This window comes from Mustela nigripes, chromosome X (genome assembly GCF_022355385.1).
Source record: "Mustela nigripes isolate SB6536 chromosome X, MUSNIG.SB6536, whole genome shotgun sequence".
In the NCBI taxonomy this organism is placed as follows: domain Eukaryota; kingdom Metazoa; phylum Chordata; class Mammalia; order Carnivora; family Mustelidae; genus Mustela; species Mustela nigripes.
In genome coordinates, this window is record NC_081575.1 from 91,592,439 (window position 1) to 91,612,043 (window position 19,605).

Consider the following 19,605-nt stretch of genomic DNA (forward strand, 5'->3'; position numbering starts at 1 on the left):
CCTTCGGCTCAGGTCATGATCCCAGGGTCCTGGGATCGAGCCCCACGTCAGGCTCTCTGCTCAGCGGGGAGCCTGCTTCCTCCTCTCTCTCTCTGCCTGCCTCTCTGCCTACTTGTGATTTCTGTCTGTCAAATAAATAAATAAATAAAATCTTTTTTTAAAAAAAAGAAAGAATACTATATTTTGTCAAATGTTTTTTCTGCATCAATTGAGAGGATCATATGGTTCTTTTCTTTTATTGATGTGATGTATGACACTGATTGTGAATGTTGAACCACCCTTGCATCCCTTGCTTTCTTTTGAGGTCCATTAGTGTGGTAAATGGTCCTTCACCCCCTTATTTTCAGTCTGGATGTGTTTTGGCGTCTAAAATGAGTCTCTTGGGGTGCTTGCTTGGCTCAGTCATTAAGTGTCTGCCTTCGGCTCAGGTCATGATCCCAGAGTCCTGGGAGCGAGCCCTGCATCGGGCTCCCTGCTCAGTGGGAAACCTTCTACCTCTCCCACTTCCCCTGCTTGTGTTCCCTCTCTTGCTGTCTCTCTCTTTCTGTCAAAACTTAAAAAAATATGATATAATAATAGCCTCTTGTAGACATCATATGGATCAGTCTTGCTTTTTTATCCAGTCTGATACCCTGTGTCTTTTGATGGGAGCATTTAGCCCATTTACATTCAGAGTAACTATCGTAAAATATAAATTTAGTGCCATTGTATTGTCTGTAAAGTTCTTGTTTCTGTAGATTGTCGCTGTTTCTTTTTGGTCTATGGTACTCTTGGGCTCTCTCTGCTTACTGGATCCCTCTTAATATTTCCTGCAGGCCTGGCTTGGTGGTCACATATTCTTTCAGTTTCTGTCTATCCTGAAAGCTCTTTATCTCTCCTTCCATTCTAAATGACAGCCTTGCTGGATAAATTATCCTAGACTCCATGTTCTTTTCATTTAATACCCTGAATATATCATGCCAACCCATTCTGGCCTGCCAGGTCCCTGTGGATAGGTCTAATGTTAGTCTGATGTTCCTCTGTTTGTAGGTTAAAAACTCTAGTTTTGAGCTACTTTCAGAATTTTCTCTTTGTCTCCGAAATCTGCGAGCTTCGCTATTATATGTCGGGTGTTGATCTATTTTTATTGATTTTGGGAGGGGTCCTCTCTACTTCTTGGATTTGAATGCCTGTTTCCTTCACCAGATTAGGGAAGTTGCTCAGCTATGATTTGCTCAAATATACTTTTTGGCCCTCTCTTCACCCTCAGGCATCCCAATAATTCTGATGTTGGATCATTTTATGGCATCACTGATTTCTCGAAGCCTCTTCATTGGTTGTTAGTAGTTTTTCTCTCTTTTCCTCAGCTTCTTTCCTTTCCAGCAGCCTGTCTTCTAGAGCACTTGTTCTCTCTCCTGCCTAACTTGCCCTAGCTGTTAGAGCATCCAATTTAGATCGCATGTCTGAGCATTTTTAATTTTGGCCTGATTAGATCTCATTTCTGCACTAAGAGATTCTCTAAGGTCTTTTGTGCCTCTTTCAAGCCCAGCTATGAACTTTGTTATCCTGAATTCCATCTCTGACATCTTACTTATATTCATATCAATTAGCTCTGTGGCAGAGAGCATTACCTCTGGTTCTTTCTTTTGTTATGACTTCCTCCTTCTAGTCCTTTTGCTCAGGGAAGAATGGGTGACTGGGTGAGCGGAATCAAAAATATCAACCATGACCCAAGCAAAATCCACACTAGAGAAATCTGAAGAGGTCAGAAACCAAAACAGAAAGGCAAACAAAAACAAAAGACAAAATAAAGAGTGGGGAGGGGAGGATAGCATCTCACAGGGGAGACAAAACAAGGTGATCCAGTTGCTCCTTAGTGTATTTTGGTCTCTGTGTTAGAAGACACTAAATCTCCAAATTGCAAAGAAAGCAAAACTTATATATACAAAAATAAAATTGAATAGAGTGAAAGGAGGCCAAACAGAAAGAATGTAACTACCAAATGTAAGAAATCAAAGTTAAAAAGTGACTTAAAAACAAAGAGGTGATAAAATAAGAAACTTGTAGAAATGGGAAAAAAGAAAAAAGAGAAATGGAAAATTTTAGATTGAAAGATAAATCATGAGGGGAAAAAAACCCCAAGTTCTATGTACTGTTTTTCTCTAGCACCAGAGTTCTAGTCCTGGAAACTAGTTGTGTACCTGTTCTTCCAGTTGGTCTTGGTGGGGAGGGGCCTGCTGTGCTGCTTCTTAGTGTCTTTGCCTGGGTGGAGTTGCATCTTCCCTTTGCAAGGGGGCTGGGCTCAGTGTAAGCTGATCCTCTCTGTGGTTTTTGTTACCTGAAGGCTTTCTGCACCTCTTTAGAGGATCAAAAGAAAAATGGCCATGCCCAATCTCAAGCTCCAGAGCCAAAGGTTCATGGTCCCCTCTTTTAGTAAACCCTCTGGGAAAAACTGTCTTCACTTTTATGTGTGCCAAACTGCAGACTCTCGTGGTGTGTGGCCATAGCGAACCTCCCAGTGGAAGGCAGAGGGTCACCCTATCCGGTCCTTTACTTGGCCACTGCCCTGAGAGCTGTTACCCAGTCATGGGCAAACCCCTCCCACCCCTCCTAGGGGATGGCAGAGGGCCCCCACATTCCAGTCCGCTGCAGGGTGCCCAGGGAGAAAGCGGTCACCTGATCAGGCCTGGCTCTTGGTTTATGGCTGAGCCGAGAGCCCCTTTCTGGGCTTACTGACTGTAATCAGTTTCCCTGCTCCATTGCTTGGGAACTCTACTAGCTCAGGCCCTCCCGTTCTGTGACTCCTGGGATCCTGAGCCCACACTGACCCACCTAGAATTCTGCCCATTTTAGCTCCTGAACCCCTTTCAGGCAGGGATGTCTCTCACTGGAACAGATTACTAAGGATTCGGATTTTGCCCTCTGGTGCTCTGTCACTTTCCGGCAGCTGGCTTACAGAGTCTTCCTCCCCTCTCCATTTATCTTCTGATATCTCCCCTCGGATTCACTTCTCTGCACATCCTACTTTGCAAAAAGTGGTTGCTTTTCTACTTAGAGAGTTCCAGATTTTTTTTTTCTTACATCTTAGGCTGAAACCATGGGTGTTTGGAATGGTTTGACAGTTATCTAGCTAAATTCAAGGGACCAGATGAAATGAGGTCCCTTACTCCTCTGCCATCTTGCCTCCTCCCTAATTGTGAATTTAAAACACAAGAGCAGCAATTAAAATGTGGGAAGGAACAAACAAGTGTCAAATAGACAGTTTTCTAAGTCAACCAGAGATCTCTAAAACAAAGGAAACTTCAGGGGTAGGTGGCATGGCTCTCTATCCCAGTGGCTGGTCCTGTGTTTCTTCAAGATAGGTGTCTTTGAAGTGAATGCCTCAGCAATCAAAAGCTTGCTGTGAGGCACATGCATTACAATATACAAGACTGGCCTTTATGTTATCTATAGAAAAGGGCCACATCTTATTTTACATCCTCTAAGGCAAGGATTGGTTGCAAAAATGGTTGAGGGAACAAGGGTATGCTTGAAATGCGTAAATGCTGTATGATTTTTTCCCCAGTTTTACTTAGACATGATTCACATATGGCATTGTATAAGTTTAAGTTACACAGCATGATTTTATATATATATAACATTTTATATATAGTATCTTATATATTATATATTTTATATATAATATCTTATATAGCATATCTTATATATTTAAATAGAATATCTTATATAAAAATATATATCTTATATTAAATGATACCACTACAAGTTTAGTTCATATCCATCATCGCATGTAAGTACAAAAAAAAGGAAAAACATTTTTTCCTTGCAATGAGAGCACTTAGGATTTACTCTTCTTAACAGCTTTCTTATAAATCCTACAGCAGCATTAGCTATAATCATCACGTTGTAAATTACATCCCTGGTAATTCTTTATCTTACAACTGGAAGTTTATACTTTTTGACCTCCTTTATACAGTTCCCACTTCCCTGGCCCCCCCACCCCTGGCAACCATAAATCTAATGTCTTTTTTTAGGAGTTTGTTTTTGGATTCCTCATATACATGAGATCATACAGTATTTGTTTTTCTCTGTCTGACTTAGGTCATTTGGCATAATGCTATCAAAGTCCATCCCCATTGTCTCAAGTGGTAAGATTTCCCTTTTTTATGGCTAATATTTCATTGTGTATATATATCAAGTCTTCTTTATTCATTCAACCACCAGTGGCCATTTGGGATTTTTTCCATACCTTGGTTATTATAAATAATCATCATATAATAAATAATGATGCCATGGGGGGCAGATAACTCTTCAACATAGTGTTTTCATTTCCCTCAGATGTATTCTCAGAAGTAGAAATGCTAATCATACTGTAGGTTTTTTTTTAATTTTTTTGAGGAACTTCCATATATATTATAGCTAAACATAGATATATATATAATATCTATATAGATACCTATATATTGCACAATGGTACCAATTTACATCCCACCAATAGTGAACAAGGATTCCCTTCTGCAAACATTATGGCCAGCATTTGTTATCTTTGTTAACTTTTCTTTTTGATGCTAACCATTCTAACAGGCATGAGGTGATATTTTGCTGTGGATTTGATTTGCATTTTCCTGATGATTAGTGTTCATGTACCTCCTGGTCATTCATATATCTTCTTTGGAGAAGTGTCAAAAAATGCCTATGTAGGTCCTTTCCTAATTTGAAACTAGATTGTATTGTTTTGTTTGTTGTTAGCCTATATGAGTTATTTATATATTTTGGATATTAACCCCTTATCATAGATATGGTTTGCAAGTATTTTTTCCCATTCTACACATTTTTCTGCTCATTTTGTTGATTTTTTAATATTGCTGTGCAGAAGCTTTTTAGTTTGACGTAGTCTCACTTTTTATTTTTTGCTTTGATTATGTTCTAGGTATTTTATACAAAAAATTTTATACAAAAAATCATTACTGAGACCCATGTTAAGGAAGTTTTTCCTATGTTTCCTTCTAGTAGTCTTACGGTTTGGGGGCTTATTTTTAAGCATTTAATCCATTTCTAGTTCATTTTTGTGAGTAGTATAAAATAGGAGTCCAATTTCATCCTTTTTTTTTTTTTTTTCCGTATAGTTGCCCCAAAACGTTACACTAGTTTCAGGGGTAAAACCCAGTGATGCAAGTCTGTACATTATGCAGTGCCCACCACAGGTGTAGCTACCATCTGTCACCATACAACACTATTACAATATCATTGACTATATTCCCTATGCTGTACCTTTTATTCTATGACTTATTCATTTCATAATTGGAAGCCTGTATTGCCTTCTCCGCTTTATCCATGTTGCCTGTCTCCCAACCCTCCTCCCTTCTGGCAACCATCAGTTTGCTCCCGGTGTTTATAGGTCTAATTCTGCTTTCTATTTGTCTATTGATTTGTTTTTTAGATTTCCCCTATAAATGAAATCATACTGTTATTTGTCTTTCTCAGTCTGACTTATTTCACTTAGCATACTACCTTCTAGGTCCATCTGTGTTGTTGCAAATGGCAATATTGCATCCCTTTTCATGGCTGAGTAATAGTCCATTGTGTATATACTCCACTTCTTTTTATAATCTATTCATCTATCAGTGAACACTTGCTCTTGTATCTTGGCTACTGTAAATAATGCAGCAGTAATCATAGGGACACAGATATCTTTTCAAATTAGTGCTTTCATTTCCTTTGGGAAAATACCCAATAGTGGAATGATTGGATCCTATGATATTTCTATTTTTAATTGTTTGAGGAATTTCCATAGAGTTTTCCACAGTGGCTGTACCAGTATACATTACTACCAACAGTGCATGACGTTCCCCTTTCTCTTCATCCTTATCTTTTTTATTCTAGCCAATCTGACAGGTGTGAGGTGATACCACATTTTGGTTTTGATTTACATTTCCCTGATCATTAGTAATGTTGAGTATTTTTTTCATTTGTTTGTTGGCCATCCAGATGTCTTCTCTGGAATAATGTCTCTTCAGGTCCTCTGCTCATTTTTTAATTAATTTGGTGTTGAATTGTATAAGTTATTTATATGTTTTGGGTAATAACTCCTTATTGGACACATCGTTTGAGAATATCTTCTCCCATTCACTAGGTTGCTTTATGTTTCGTTGATGGGTTCCTTTGCTGTACAGAAGGAAATGCTTTGCTTCTCTTGCCTTAAGAAACATATCTAGAAAAATGTTTCTATGGCTGATTTCAAAGAAATTACTGTCTGTGGTCTTTTCTACGAGTTTTATGGCTTCAAGTCTCACATTTTGGTTGCTAATCCATTTTGAATTCATTTTTGTGCATGGTATTAGGAGGTGGTCCAGTTTCATTATTTTGCATGTAGCTGTCCAGTTTTCCCAGCACCGTTTATTGAAGAGACTGTCTTTTTCCCACTGTATGTTCTTGCCTCCTTTGTCATGATTAATTGGCCATATATGCGTGCGATTACTTCTCTATCCTGTTCTCTTGAGCTTTTGTGTCCATTTTTGTGCCAGAACCGTGCTGTTTTGATTACTACCGCTTTGTAGTATATCTTGAAATCTGGGATTGTGATACCTCTAGATTTATTCTTGCTCAAGATTGCTTTGGTTATTTGTATGTATGCTGTTTGCTGTGGGTTTTTCATATATGGCTTTTATTATGTTGAGATATGGTCCCTCTAAACTCAGTTTGTTGAGAGTTTTTATCATGAACAGATGTTGAATTCTATTAAGTGTTTTCTCTGCATCTTTTGAGATGATTATATGATTGTTATTCTTTGTTTTGTTAATGAGTATAGTGTTCATTGATTTGTGAATATTAAACAATCCCTACATCCCTGGAAAAAAATCCCACTTGACTGTGGTGAATGATCCTTATAATGTATTGTTGAATGCAATTTATTAATACCTTGCTGAGAATTTTTGTATCTGTGTTCATCATGAATAATTGACCTATAGTTTTCTTTTTTGTGGTGTCTTTGTCTTTTGTTTTCAGGGTAATAATGCCCCTATAGAATTTGGTTGCATGCTTTCCTTCCTCTTATATTTTTGGAATATTTTGAGGAGTAGAGATAATGACTATTCTTTAGATGTCTGGTGGAATTCACCTGTGAAGTCATCCGATTCTGGATTTTTACTTTTTGGTAGATTTTTGATTACCAATTCAGTTTCATTACTAGAAATTCGTCTCTTCAGATTCTTTATGTCATCCTGATTCAGTTTTTTTAAGGTTGTATGATCCTAAAATTTTATGTTTCTTCTAGGTTGTCCACTTTGTTGGCATATAATTTTTCATTGCATTCTCTTGTAATCGTTTGTATTATTGTGATATCAGTTGTTATATCTTGTTTTATTTCTGATGTTTTTGTTGAGGATTTTTTGCATCTGTGTGCATCAGAGGTATTGGCCTGTGGTTCTCTCTCTTTCTTTCTTTTCTTTGCGTGTTATTTTATCTGCCTTTGGTATCAGGGTAATACTAGGCTCATGGAATGAATTTGGAAGTTTTCTTTCCCCTTCTATTTTTTGAATATTTTGAGAGGAATACACATTAATTCTTCTTTAAACGTTTGGTAGAATTCATCTGTGAAGCCATCTGGCCCTGGACTTTTGCTCGTTGGAATTTTTGATTACTGATTGACTTTTATTGCTGGTAATTGGTTTGTTTAAAATTTCTTTTTTTTAAATTATAAATTTATTTATTTATTTATTTGACACAGAGAGATCACAAGGAGGCAGAGAGAGTGGGGAAGCAGGATCCCTGTTGAGCAGAGGGCCTGACGTGGGGCTTGATCCCAGAACCCTGAGATCATGACCTGAGCTGAAGGCAGAGGCTTAACCCGCTGAGCCACCTAGGCACCCGGTTTGTTTAAAATTTCTATTTCTTGATTCAGTTCTGGGAAGTTATATTTTTCTAGGAATTTATCCATTTCTTCTAGGTTGTTCAATTTGTTGGCATAAAATTTTTCATGATACTCTCTTACCATCTTTTCTAGTTCTTTGGATTTGGTTAATTTTCCTCTTTCATTTCTGATTTTGTATATTTGAATCTTCTTTCTCTATCTCTCCCCCTGCCTGTCTCTTGATGAGTCTGGGTAGAGGTCTATCAGTTTCGTTTATCTTTTCAAAGAACCAGCTCCTGGTTTTGTTGATCTGTTCTATTGTTTTTTAGCTTCTGTATCATTTATCTTTGCTCTAATACTTACTATTGCCTTCCTTCCGATGGTTTGGGTCTTTGTTCTTTTTCTAGCTCCTTTATGTGTAAGCTTAGGTCATTTATTAGAGATTTTTCTTATTCCTTGAGGTAGGCCTATATTGCTATAAATATCTGTCTTAGAACCACTTTTGGTGTACCCCACAGATTTTGGACCATTATATTTTCATTTGTTTCCATGTACTTTTTGATTTTTTTTCTTTTCTTGGTTGACCCATTGTGTAGTAGCATATTATTTAATTTCCAGGTATTTTTGCTCTTTCCAGACTTTTTCTTGTGGTTGATTTCTAGTTTCATAGCATTGTGGTCAGAAAAGATGCATGGTATGACTTTGATCTTTTTGAATTTGTAGAAACTTGTTGTGGGTTTCTGGACATGTCTGCTGGTAACATCCTTGGGTAGGTGAGGCTTGTTGTCAGCGTTTATTTTTGGGTGAGGCCACTGCCCAAGCTCTGGGGTTGGCATGGGGGCAGGGGATGCCATTAGCTGAGAACATGTGGACTGCTGGATAAGCAAGGCTATGGGCTTGGTTTTGTGGTTTCCTAGGTTCTCTGGTCAGGCTTATAGATGTTCAGGGCTGGGTACTATTCTCAGTAGTGCATAGGGCTATGAATTAATATTACAGAATGGCAACTCTGGAAATGCAATTTTCCTTTTTCTTCAGGGTTTGTTTTGCTGTTTGAGGTGTTAGTTGGATTAATGACGTTTTGTAAAGTCTGTGTTCTTTGTCACATGTGACCCCTGTAGTCTTGTTACTATAGTGGTCAGCTAGTGAGTTGACAGAGCTCATTAGATGCCTTGTGCCCCTCTCCTTGAAAGTATCCTATTTTTAGCAGATGGGCTCTCTGTGTGTTTTGGAGAAAACTTTCAAGTTTCAGCCAAGCAACATACAACTCTACCAGAACCTTCACTTTCTGCTTATAGAGAATCTGAAGGTCAAAGGTGAGAGTTTAGAGTCCATCAGATTTTTTTTAGAGCATTCACTGAGCTCTTTATGTGTGTTTAGCCATCTAGATTCCTATGTGGAAGTTTTCCAAAGTCCTTATTCTTTTTATTCCCAAGCTTTTCAGTTTGTCTGTTTTCTTCAGATTTCCTCCCTTATCCAGGTGGTAGCAGCTAATGCATTTAAGTGTTTTTGAAAAACATCCCCAGCTGGTTGCCTCCAATTTGAGAGAGTACCCAGTAAGAAAAAATAAAGGCAAGCCTTAGAGCTCAGGAAGCCAAAACATAGGACTAAACAGTCAACCTCAGTTCTTTGATAATAAAGTCCATGTTCCTCCCTCTCCTACGAGGAACCTATACCTAGAATGTGGGCTGTTGTCTTCCAAGATGTCGCTGAGAAGGGAAGCCAGGAATAAGGCCAGGATTTTAAAGGCTCTTTTCCTTTCCTGGTTGCTGTACATTGTAATTAGTTTCTAGTGTTCTGATGAAGTTGGTGCTGGAAGTTTTTGCCAGTTTATTTGCTGCTTTTGTGGAAAAACTTGCTTTTGGAATTCCCTACTCCATACTGTTTTCATTGACATCACTGTGTGCTTATTTTTAAATATGATTTATAAATTTATTAAAACCATCATTAACCACAAATGCAAAGGGACTGAGTATTGAAAGTAGCAAGAAGTATGGTGATGTTGAAGTGATATATAGAAAGAATCAGAACTATTAATATTCCATGGCTCTCTTCAAATATCATTTTTACAGATAGTGTAGACTAGTGGCTGTAAGTGCAGTATACTTATGAATTAAGAACAACTGGACTAAAAAGAGCATTTTGAACCCTAAATAGTCTGTTAGTGGAAGAGATTCCAAGATTGAGTGTGTGTGTGTGTGTGTGTATGTGTAAAGATGAGGAGCTATGAAACTGTGTTATCAATAGATGTTATATTCTAGTGGCTGTCTAAATATGTTCATAAAGTTCTAGTGTTTTCTGCAACTTGGACTGACTTGAAGGGGGACTGACAAGGAGGGTCACAGATGGTGAGGTTCCCAGCTTTCCACTTCCTAGTCAACCACCACTAGAATTCTGTCGATTATATTAGGGTTCTATGAATTTTTCTGGAAGTTAGCTTTCACTGCTAAAAACTTGTAAGAATAACAAATAGACTGATATACAGGACTGCCTGATAAATATGCCTGGTTGTAAATACCAGAGGACTTTGGGCAAAAAGAATCTCTGAGCTGGAATGGAAATAGGGTTACACTAAATTAAAATTTTTTCCCAGTCTTTTTCTATTTTTTTAAAGATTTTATTTATTTATTTGACAGAGAGAGATCACAAGTAGGCAGAGAGGCAGGCAGAGAGAGAGAGGAGGAAGCAGGCTCCCTGCTGAGCAGAGAGCCCGATGCTGGACTCGATCCCAGGACCTTAAGATCATGACCCGAGCCAAAGGCAGCGGCTTAACCCACTGAGCCACCCAGGTGCCCCAGTTTTTCCAAGTCTTAACCTGATTGCAAAATCCTTAGAGATGATGTCTATAGGCACCATTATTTTCTTACTACCTTAGCTTCACACAAAGTAGGCACTTTGTAAATATCTATTATCTTAGCTGTGTAAGGAAATAAAGTTAGATAAGCCTGTGGGACCAGATAATAGTGGATTTTGAAGTCTGAAAAAAATACAAATAAATAAAATTACTGAGAACAAAATGTCCTCATACAAAATTTAAGGAAATGGTAGGTGCTAAGAATTACAGCAGAAATAAGCATTAAGACAGAAAACTACTTACATTTTGGTCAATACATAGGCTTAAAAAAGCCCTCACTTTTAGGTATTTCATGTATTGGGGGGGAAGGGAGTTAAAAGGAGTAAACATAATTTTTCAAAGAGCTTCAGGTATGTAGAAAAGGCTTAGAGAGAAGGGGTAGATTCAAGGAGAGCCAAGAGATGGATGAGCAGCTTTCGAACTTCTACTTTGAAGTTTTCTGAAATAAGAACTTAAAACAGGACAAGTCAAGTCTTTTGGCTTATGGCTACAGCCAAGTATGAAATTTAAAATCTTGATCTCTTATGATAAATGTGAGAACAGTGTTATCTTTAGGGAGAGGTATATGAAGGAGCCTTCTGGGGTAATAGAAATATCTTGATCGAGATGTTGGGTTTCATGGATGTATTAATCTATAAGTCACATAATTTTTAGAAATTGCTGTATATTATTTAAATTACCTTTTTATGATGTTTTGGACAACTCTCTGGGATTTATGCTTACAAAATGAATACTCACAGTTATAGTCAAGGAGAAATGTTAAGACAGATTATAAGTAAATCATTTTAATATTTATACCATAAAGATCAAATCATATTTACATTTGCTTAATCAATGACTCATCACATCACCTTTTAGCCTTTTTGGTGACTACACTTCGGAAGGTGTCCTGTGGTCATAAATGATTCCACCTTATGCGTTCCTTTCTTACCTTCTCAAATGTCAAATGCAAGCTGCTACGGAGGGAAAAAAGCAGTTCCTTGGTATCTGCAGACAACACTATGCCCAAGACTTAACAAACTATACTACAGCAGAGAGGTCTCCCTGGAGTGAGTGGCCCTATTTTGTATCATGCCCACATCATTCAAAAGTTAGTACAAAAAATTCTTTCTTATGCTGAGAACACCTGAAGTTTTCACCAGGTAATTTCTGATTTCTTTGCTGAGCAATATTTCTTAACTTCATAAGAAAGAAAAGAAACCATTTTCTCTTGTTAAAAAGGCCATAATTGATAAAAGCTTATGAAGCATGATTCTTACCTAACCATAATTAATACATGGCAGAAAAAAATCTCTTGGGTTTAAAAATAGCTTTATTTAGCATACCAAAAACACAGAAACATAAGAAAAAACTTACCTAGTATAAACATAAAAATAGTTAAATACCATAATTTAATGTAAACCAAGTGTTTAAAAATGTGAATTATAATAAAATACATGCTATTTACACAGAACCAAGTTATTGTATCAGATCATCAATCTTGAAGTCATCATTAACAATGAATCAAACACAGCATTTGTATTTGTACTGGTCAATAAAAAAAAAGAAATCCTTTAATTCACTTTAAACAGATATAATTCCAAGCAGAAAGCTAGAAAGTGCCAGTTCTAGGATTCCAGACACAGCCACTGCATGTGGAGGCCTGGAAATCATTCCACTGGAAGACCATTAAGCCTATTCTCTCATTTACATGCAAACTGGTTGATTTAATTTAGTTACTGCTTAATAAAGGTACTAAATATATCTGCAAAAATAAACCTTTGTTAAAAATGACCAAAGGTGAATGTAATATCAATCATGTAAGAAAGGCAAAAGCATACAAAATATATATTATTCCAGACAAGCCTCTTTAATTATAACAAATGTTAAGAAACTCAGTTTATAAAACCAGATGGGATAGCAAAAGGGTTTTGAAAAATGTAAAACCTAGGTCAAAATCAAACAAAATGAATCTAAGAGAATATTTCTTGAAGAAAGTGGTATTTTTGTTTATCCTGTCATTATCCCATGAATGCTGCCATGAGATCTGTGGCTGGTGTCAGATACCACTACAGAGCGGTGTGTTTTCTTTGACCGATAGGCGAAAAAACTGTAGCTGTTGATTAGATTAAGCATTTGGCTTTTGCTTCAAGAACCAACATCCATTCTTATATTGCAATGCAGGTATTTCTAAGAGGCAGCATTAAATCTAGTATCAGGACTTTAAAATGTAAAATAAAGTTGCAAGAATATATACATAGTAATAGAATATTCTGCTCCTTTTTCTAATCCTGTAATTGTAACTTTTGATCTCCAGACCTCTTTATACTCTTTAAAATTTATTAGATACCTGGGTATCAAAGAGCTTTTGTTTATATAGTTTATATCCATCAATATTTGCCATATTAGAAAATAAAACTGAAAAATTTTAAGTATTCAAAAATTAAAGTTTATTACATGCTAACATAAATAACATTTTTAAGAAAATAGCTGTATTTCCTAAAAAAAAATTTGTGACCAAATGGCATTGTTTTACATTTTCAACTGCTTTTTGAGACATGGAGTGAAAAGACAACTAATGCCTTTGTATTATGAAAATAGTTTTGATCTCACAGATGCCCTTAAAGGCTCTCAAGGGTTCCCAGGGGTTCAAGGGTCAGCCACACTTTAAAACTGCTGGTTTCATCTAAGGTCTAAAGTTAATGACCCCCGCCCCCCAAAAAAAGCCCACACAAAAGGAAACTTAATTTTCCTTTAAAAATAAACCAAAATAGCCATACATGCACACACAAGTCACTGGATCAAACACTTCCACTTTTAGCTGTAACTAGAGGCCCAAAGTCACCATGTGCTCACAGTAAAATTAAAAAGAATATGGCCATTTCTACTGAGACTAGGGTCAAGATTTATTAATTTTTAGTTCATGAAAGCTACAAACCCTATTAACTAAACACCTATGTCTTAGTTCCCTTTCCAGCATCTGCTTAATCTTGTTTGCGCTAAGCTGGCTGTCGTGTCTTGAACTGGCACAGCATTGGTATAGACCAGAGAGTGACAGACGTTTAATAGCCCAGATACTCAGTTCAGAAGCATGTTAGCCATTAACGGAGCAGCCACCTCTATTTCACACTGTGTGAAAGCTCTGATAAATTTTAGGGAAATGGAGAAAAGTCTCCTTTAAGCACAGTAAGAACAATGCTATGCCCTCACACATAGCTCTTCGCATCTTACAAATTACTTTCATACACACCATCTCATTAGATCCTCTTAAAGCCCCTGGAGATGGGCAGGACAAATGGCATCATCTGGTTCAGAGTTAAGGAATCAGGTGCAGATAGGAATCTTTCCCGGGGTACCGTGGCCAGTACCTTTTTTACAGAACAGGATGAGAAGTCAGGGCATCTGACTCCTAGTTCAGGGTTTTCCCCCAGCATTCCTCCTTTTTGGGTTCCAGGGCAGGATTTGAGGGAGGGGCCTGTGGGGATGGAGATGGAGGCAACAGGATATGGCTGATGCTTCCAGACCTGCATTCCTTCTGCCTCAATTAACCGTGTTCTCCAACACTAAAGAGGCTTGGGAGTGGCACAGACATTCCCCTGACCAATATAATGAATTTTCCATTCATTTCTGTATGAAACAACCCTTCTTTCTGAGCCAGTTTATGTTGGCAGTTCATTCACAGCCTGTTCCCTCTACTCCAAGGGAAAAGAAAAATCCTGCACTTGAGAAAAAAAAAATGATGAGAATACAAAATGAAATAGCAACAGTAATGAGATCTGTGTGGAACTATAACAGATTTATTGTGCACCTGGCACAACAGAGACTTCGCAGTTTTCCTCCACCAACTGGAGAGCAATATAAAATCACACTTCTTAATTTAATGGAAAAATACCTCCTAATCATCTCATGGCAAAGACTTCCATCTATAAAAAAACTAAGAAAATAATTTCAAGAATTTTCACTAAATTCTTAGGTTCTTACAGATTCTGTGGTGGTAGGAGAGAGAGTAGACAGAGTAAAAGGCAATAAAACAGCAAAAAGAAAATAATTATTGTCACAAATGAGCTAAGGAGAAAACTGTGTCTATTCTCTGTCAGTAATACATGTAACTGCTTCAGACACTATTCTGTTACCAGGAAATCCTCTCTACCAAGATGTTAATACAAACAGCACGAGACATTCAAAGACACTAAGCAAAGACTGCTGAATTTGGGGGTGGAGGGCCGAGAGAGGCAGTCAACAACAAAATCCTTCCTCTAAAACTCGCCAAATGTCACTAATGGCCAGTGATATTCTTGCTGTACACTGCAAGTAAATTATTGTTTATTTTGCCTTCCTTCTCTCTCTCTGAGATGTTCCTAGAATCAAGATGGAATACATGCATTTTTTTTTAAGGTATTTGAAGAAAAGGGGATGTTAACAAAAGCCAGTAAGAGCTAAAGAATATGCCAAGTTCATCTTATTTTCAAAATTCAACAGCATGTGGCTGGCTATACACAAATTGTTGGTGTCTCCCCACCACCCCCAATTTTGGAGGAATATTCTCTTTATAGGTGATTTAGACAGAAGGTAATGACTTTTTAAGACACTTGTACATGTACTGGGCTGATGTGCCCACACACACATGTGTATAGACACGCATGTATGTCTCATCGCATCACGTGAAGACCTCCACTAAGGTTTTTCCCTCTTCACACATTTCCATGAGAGAAAATGGGCATGGATAATGATTTTATAGTAGGAAACACAACTAATGAAAATCAAATCAGAAAATGAGAAGTGGTATGCTGTCAGAGTCTGATAAAATAAGTCAATGCACATTTATGTAGTGGTAAAGTGCTAGAAAGTTCTTTCATTAGTATTTTAAAAATGATTATAGTAAAAAGAAGGTTGCAGTTTTCATTTGATGGTGGTGACCACAGGCACCATAGCAATGGCACTGGCTGAGTTGGAATTAATGATGTCCTCATACTCTGGGGGTGGGTCTAAGTGAGGTTCTGTTTCACTCCTCCGGAGGTTCGCCTGGCCAGTGGCTTCCTCGTAGGTGGGCGGGGGATCACAGTTGGATAGACGAGTGGAGACGGAATCTGAGCGCCCAACTACATATTCCAGAAAGCCTGGTGACAATCCACTGCTATCAAACACTTCGTCGGGTGGGGGAGGCGGAGTGATGATATTAAGGTGCTGTGGGAAAGGAATGTGGCCTTCAGTTACTGTCTGTCTGCGAGTTTTGTTTCTGAGGAAGCATCTCCAAATTAGAAAAATGACCAGAAGGATAATAAAGAGGCCAAAGATTAATGGAAAGGTAAGGTAAAACTGAAACCAGTCACTTCCTCTGTTACTCTCGCCTTGTTGTGCTTTTGTGTAGGTGTTCCAGAATTCCTTCTGAAAATAAAAGACAAAATAAAAATCAGTATGATCAAAAGCTGGGAAATATCAAATGAACAGATGTCTGGGTTCTGTTAACATAACGAACCAAAACCCAAAACCAGATTTGTTGGTTTAAATGACTTACTGCTTATATTTTCCATGACAAGAAATTACAAATAAAGCATAATGTTCTCTCGGTATCCTTCCTAAAATGGTCAGTGAGAACCCAGAGTCTTTTTCAAGACTTGGAAGTTATTTATATTTTCAGCTATGACATTTTAGAAGGAAAAACAAAGCGTAAGAGATTTCCTGTTTCCCAATTAAACCAAATAGTATTCCCTTAAAATGTCAAATATCATTTTCCATGTCCAACTATGAAGTTTCTGATCCCTAATCCCCATCATCATTAATGGTATGTGCTATTTTAGGCTGTTGTAGGCTTTCAGTGGTCAAAAATTTACAGATGAATGCTTTGTTTTCTAATGGTTCTGTCTGAGGTCCCCTTCCCCCAGACCTTACTCCTCAACTCCGTCTCCAGCCCTCAAAGTTTAGTACACACAGATGTCCACTGACTGTTGTAATTACACATTGCCCCTAGTAGAAAGCTCAGGCAAGTGAAGAAATTGTGTTAGGTTATTTCCAAACATAGACTGTAATCCCCAAAGACACGTGACCTAGTAGTTCAAATCTTTCATATCTGTATAGGGGGAAGTACTGAAAACATAAAAAGGTCACCTGATGCAGTTACTAGCTATGAGACCTGGACAAGTTACTCTTTTGAGTCTTAAGTTTCCTCACCTGAACAACAGGATAATACTAATCTGTCCTTATATATGTTATTTCATATGATGCTCAGACAGCCTATAACACATCGAATTAAGTCCTTGCCATAGAAACACTCAAAGAGTAGTTATTATAATTTTTGTATATTGTAATCAAATTGCTGCCTCAAATTCACCGATTAACCTAGCTCATACCTTGGTGTAGAGACCACCCCCAATCCCAATGCTACTGACTCCTTTCAATGCTTAAACCTAACGAGTAAGTGCTTTTCTCACAATCCTATTTATGTGCAAGCACTACACATCACTGATAGTATATATCTGGCATCAAGGAGGGAACCAGGTCATTATCCAAATGGGCAAATAGAGGGAGGCGGACTAGACTGGGGATTGTCATGCCAGATGTCCCAGGATAGCATGGAGTTAACATAAATCTGTGAATCTGGTTATTAAAAGTGAGACTCTGAGCACTAAAGCTGGTTGTTTTATAATCATATATTTTATTAGTCACACAGGTTTTCTTTTTTCAAAGAAAGAATATTTAGCATTTACAACATTATCAATTCCTAGTCACTATACTATTATCTATTCAGACTTAATTATTCATACTTTGCACGAGTCATTGCTTATTACTATTTGTTCTCTTCATCTTCCCTGATTTTGAAGTTGCTCTTCTGGCTTATTTTGCAGTTGAATAGTCCTTTTTGAAGAATTTTCTATAGATGAGGCACATGGGAAATAGTCCATAAAATTTTGCAGCTCTATGAATACCATTCCTTCACCCCGATTAGTAAATGTTATCATAATGATATTTCAGACTCTCAGGTCATAGCTATCTTTTTTTTTTCCCTAAGAAGTCTAGGTAATGTTCCGTGGTACTGCAGTTTCCAGTGTGCAGCTGAGAAATCCTATACTTGTTCATTGGACTTTATTATTTCTTATTTGTAAGATTTTATTTTTATCCTTGACTTCTTTTCACCAGGCTGAACCTTTTGGATTTTGTTTTCTATCACTTTTATTTTTTATTAGATTATAATTGATAAGCAATATTATTATTAGGTGTACAATAATTCGCTATTTGTATACATTACAAAATGATCAGGTAGGTCTAGTTACCATCTTTTACCTACAAAGTTATTATAGTATTATTGACTGTATTCCCTCTGCTGTACGCTACATCCCCATGACTTATTTTGTAATTGGAAGTTGTATGTTTTAATCCCCTTCACCTATTACATCCGCTCTCCCTCCCCTCTGGCAACCACCAGTTTGTTCTGTTTCCATGAGTCTGTTTCTGTTTTGTTTTTTCTTTCTTTGATTCCATATATAAGTGAAATTTTATCGTATGTGTCATTCTCTGACTTAGCATAATATCAAGGTCCATCCATGTTGTCACATATGGCAAGATTTCATTCTTTTCTATGGTTAATAGTCCATTGTGTGTGTGTGTGTGTGTATCTTTATCCATTCATTTGTGGATGGACACTTAGGTTGCTTCCATATCTGGGCTATTACAAATAATGCTGCAATGAACACAGAGGTCCAAATATGTTTTTGAATTAGTATTCTCCTTTGCTTCAGATAAATCCCCAGAATTGGAACTATTGGATCATAGGGTAGTTCTATTTATAATTTTTTGAGAAAACTCTATATTGTTTTCCATAGTAGCTGCATCAATTTACATTCCCAACGACAGTGCACATGCTCACCAATACTTACCTTTTTGATACTAGCCATTCTGGCAGGTGTGAAGTGGTAAATCATTTGTAATGATTTGCATTTCCCTGATGCAGAATGTTGTTGAACATCTTTTCATGTGTTTGTTGGCCATATATCTTCTTTGGAAAGACGACTATCCCAGTGATTTGCCCATTTTTAAATTGGGTTGGTTTTTCTTTGCCATTACTTAGTTGTATGAGTTCTTCATATATTTTAGATATCAACCCCATATCAGATATATCATTTCCAAGTATCTTCTCCCATTTAGTAGGTTGCCTTTTTCTTTTGTTGGTGGTTTTCTTTGCTGTGGGAAAGCTTTCTAGCTTGATGTAATCCCCTTTGTTTATTTTGCTTTTGTTGCCCTTGCCAGAAGAGACAGACTCCTCCCCAACCAGGAAAAATTGCTTAGACTGACATAGAGCTTACTACCTATGTTTTCTCGTAGTTTTATAGTTTCCGGTCTTCCATTCCATTCTTTCCTCTTCCTTCCTTCCCTCCCATGGTCTCCCATCCCACCCTTTACAACCCTTACTTACTTTACTTCATGGAGTAGGCTCCACACTTAGTGTGGATTCCAACACAGGGTCCAATCCTGTGACCCCGAGATCACGATCTGAGCCACCCAGGTGCCCCACACTGCATTCTTTAATCCATTTTGAGTTGATTTTTGCCTGTGGTGTAAGAATGTGGTCCAGTTTCTTTCTTTTGCATGTAGCTTGTCCAGTATTTATGACACTATTTATTGAAGAGACTTTTTGCCATTGTATGATCTTGCCTTCTTTGTCATAGTTTAGTTGACCATGTAAGCGTGGGTTTATTTCTAGGCTCTTCTATTCTATTGATCTATGTGCCTGTCTTCATGCAAATACCATACTGTTCTAAGTACTATAGCTTTATAGTACAGTTATAAGAGATCGTGACTCTCCAGCTTTGTTCTTCTTTCTTAAGATTAGCTTTGACTGGGCGCCTGGGTGGCTCAGTGCGTTAAGCCGCTGCCTTCGGCTCAGGTCATGATCTCAGGGTCCTGGGATCGAGTCCCGCATCAGGCTCTCTGCTCAGCGGGGAGCCTGCTTCCC

General features: G+C 37.6%; 1 protein-coding gene across 3 annotated transcripts in view; it reads right to left on the minus strand.

The window, feature by feature from the left end:
- The window catches only part of PRRG1 (proline rich and Gla domain 1), a 250,258-nt gene that overhangs the window by 76,839 nt on the left and 153,814 nt on the right, over positions 1–19,605 (minus strand). Inside the window, exon 4 of one of the 3 annotated variants that reach the window (XM_059384963.1) lies at positions 11,974–16,043. The exons of the other annotated variants lie outside the window; for them this stretch is intronic. Within the exon in view, the coding sequence (XP_059240946.1) occupies positions 15,558–16,043 (486 nt within the window). The 3' untranslated portion in view covers positions 11,974–15,557. Of the gene's footprint in view, positions 1–11,973; positions 16,044–19,605 lie in introns of those variants that run through there. 3 annotated transcript variants of the gene reach the window in all.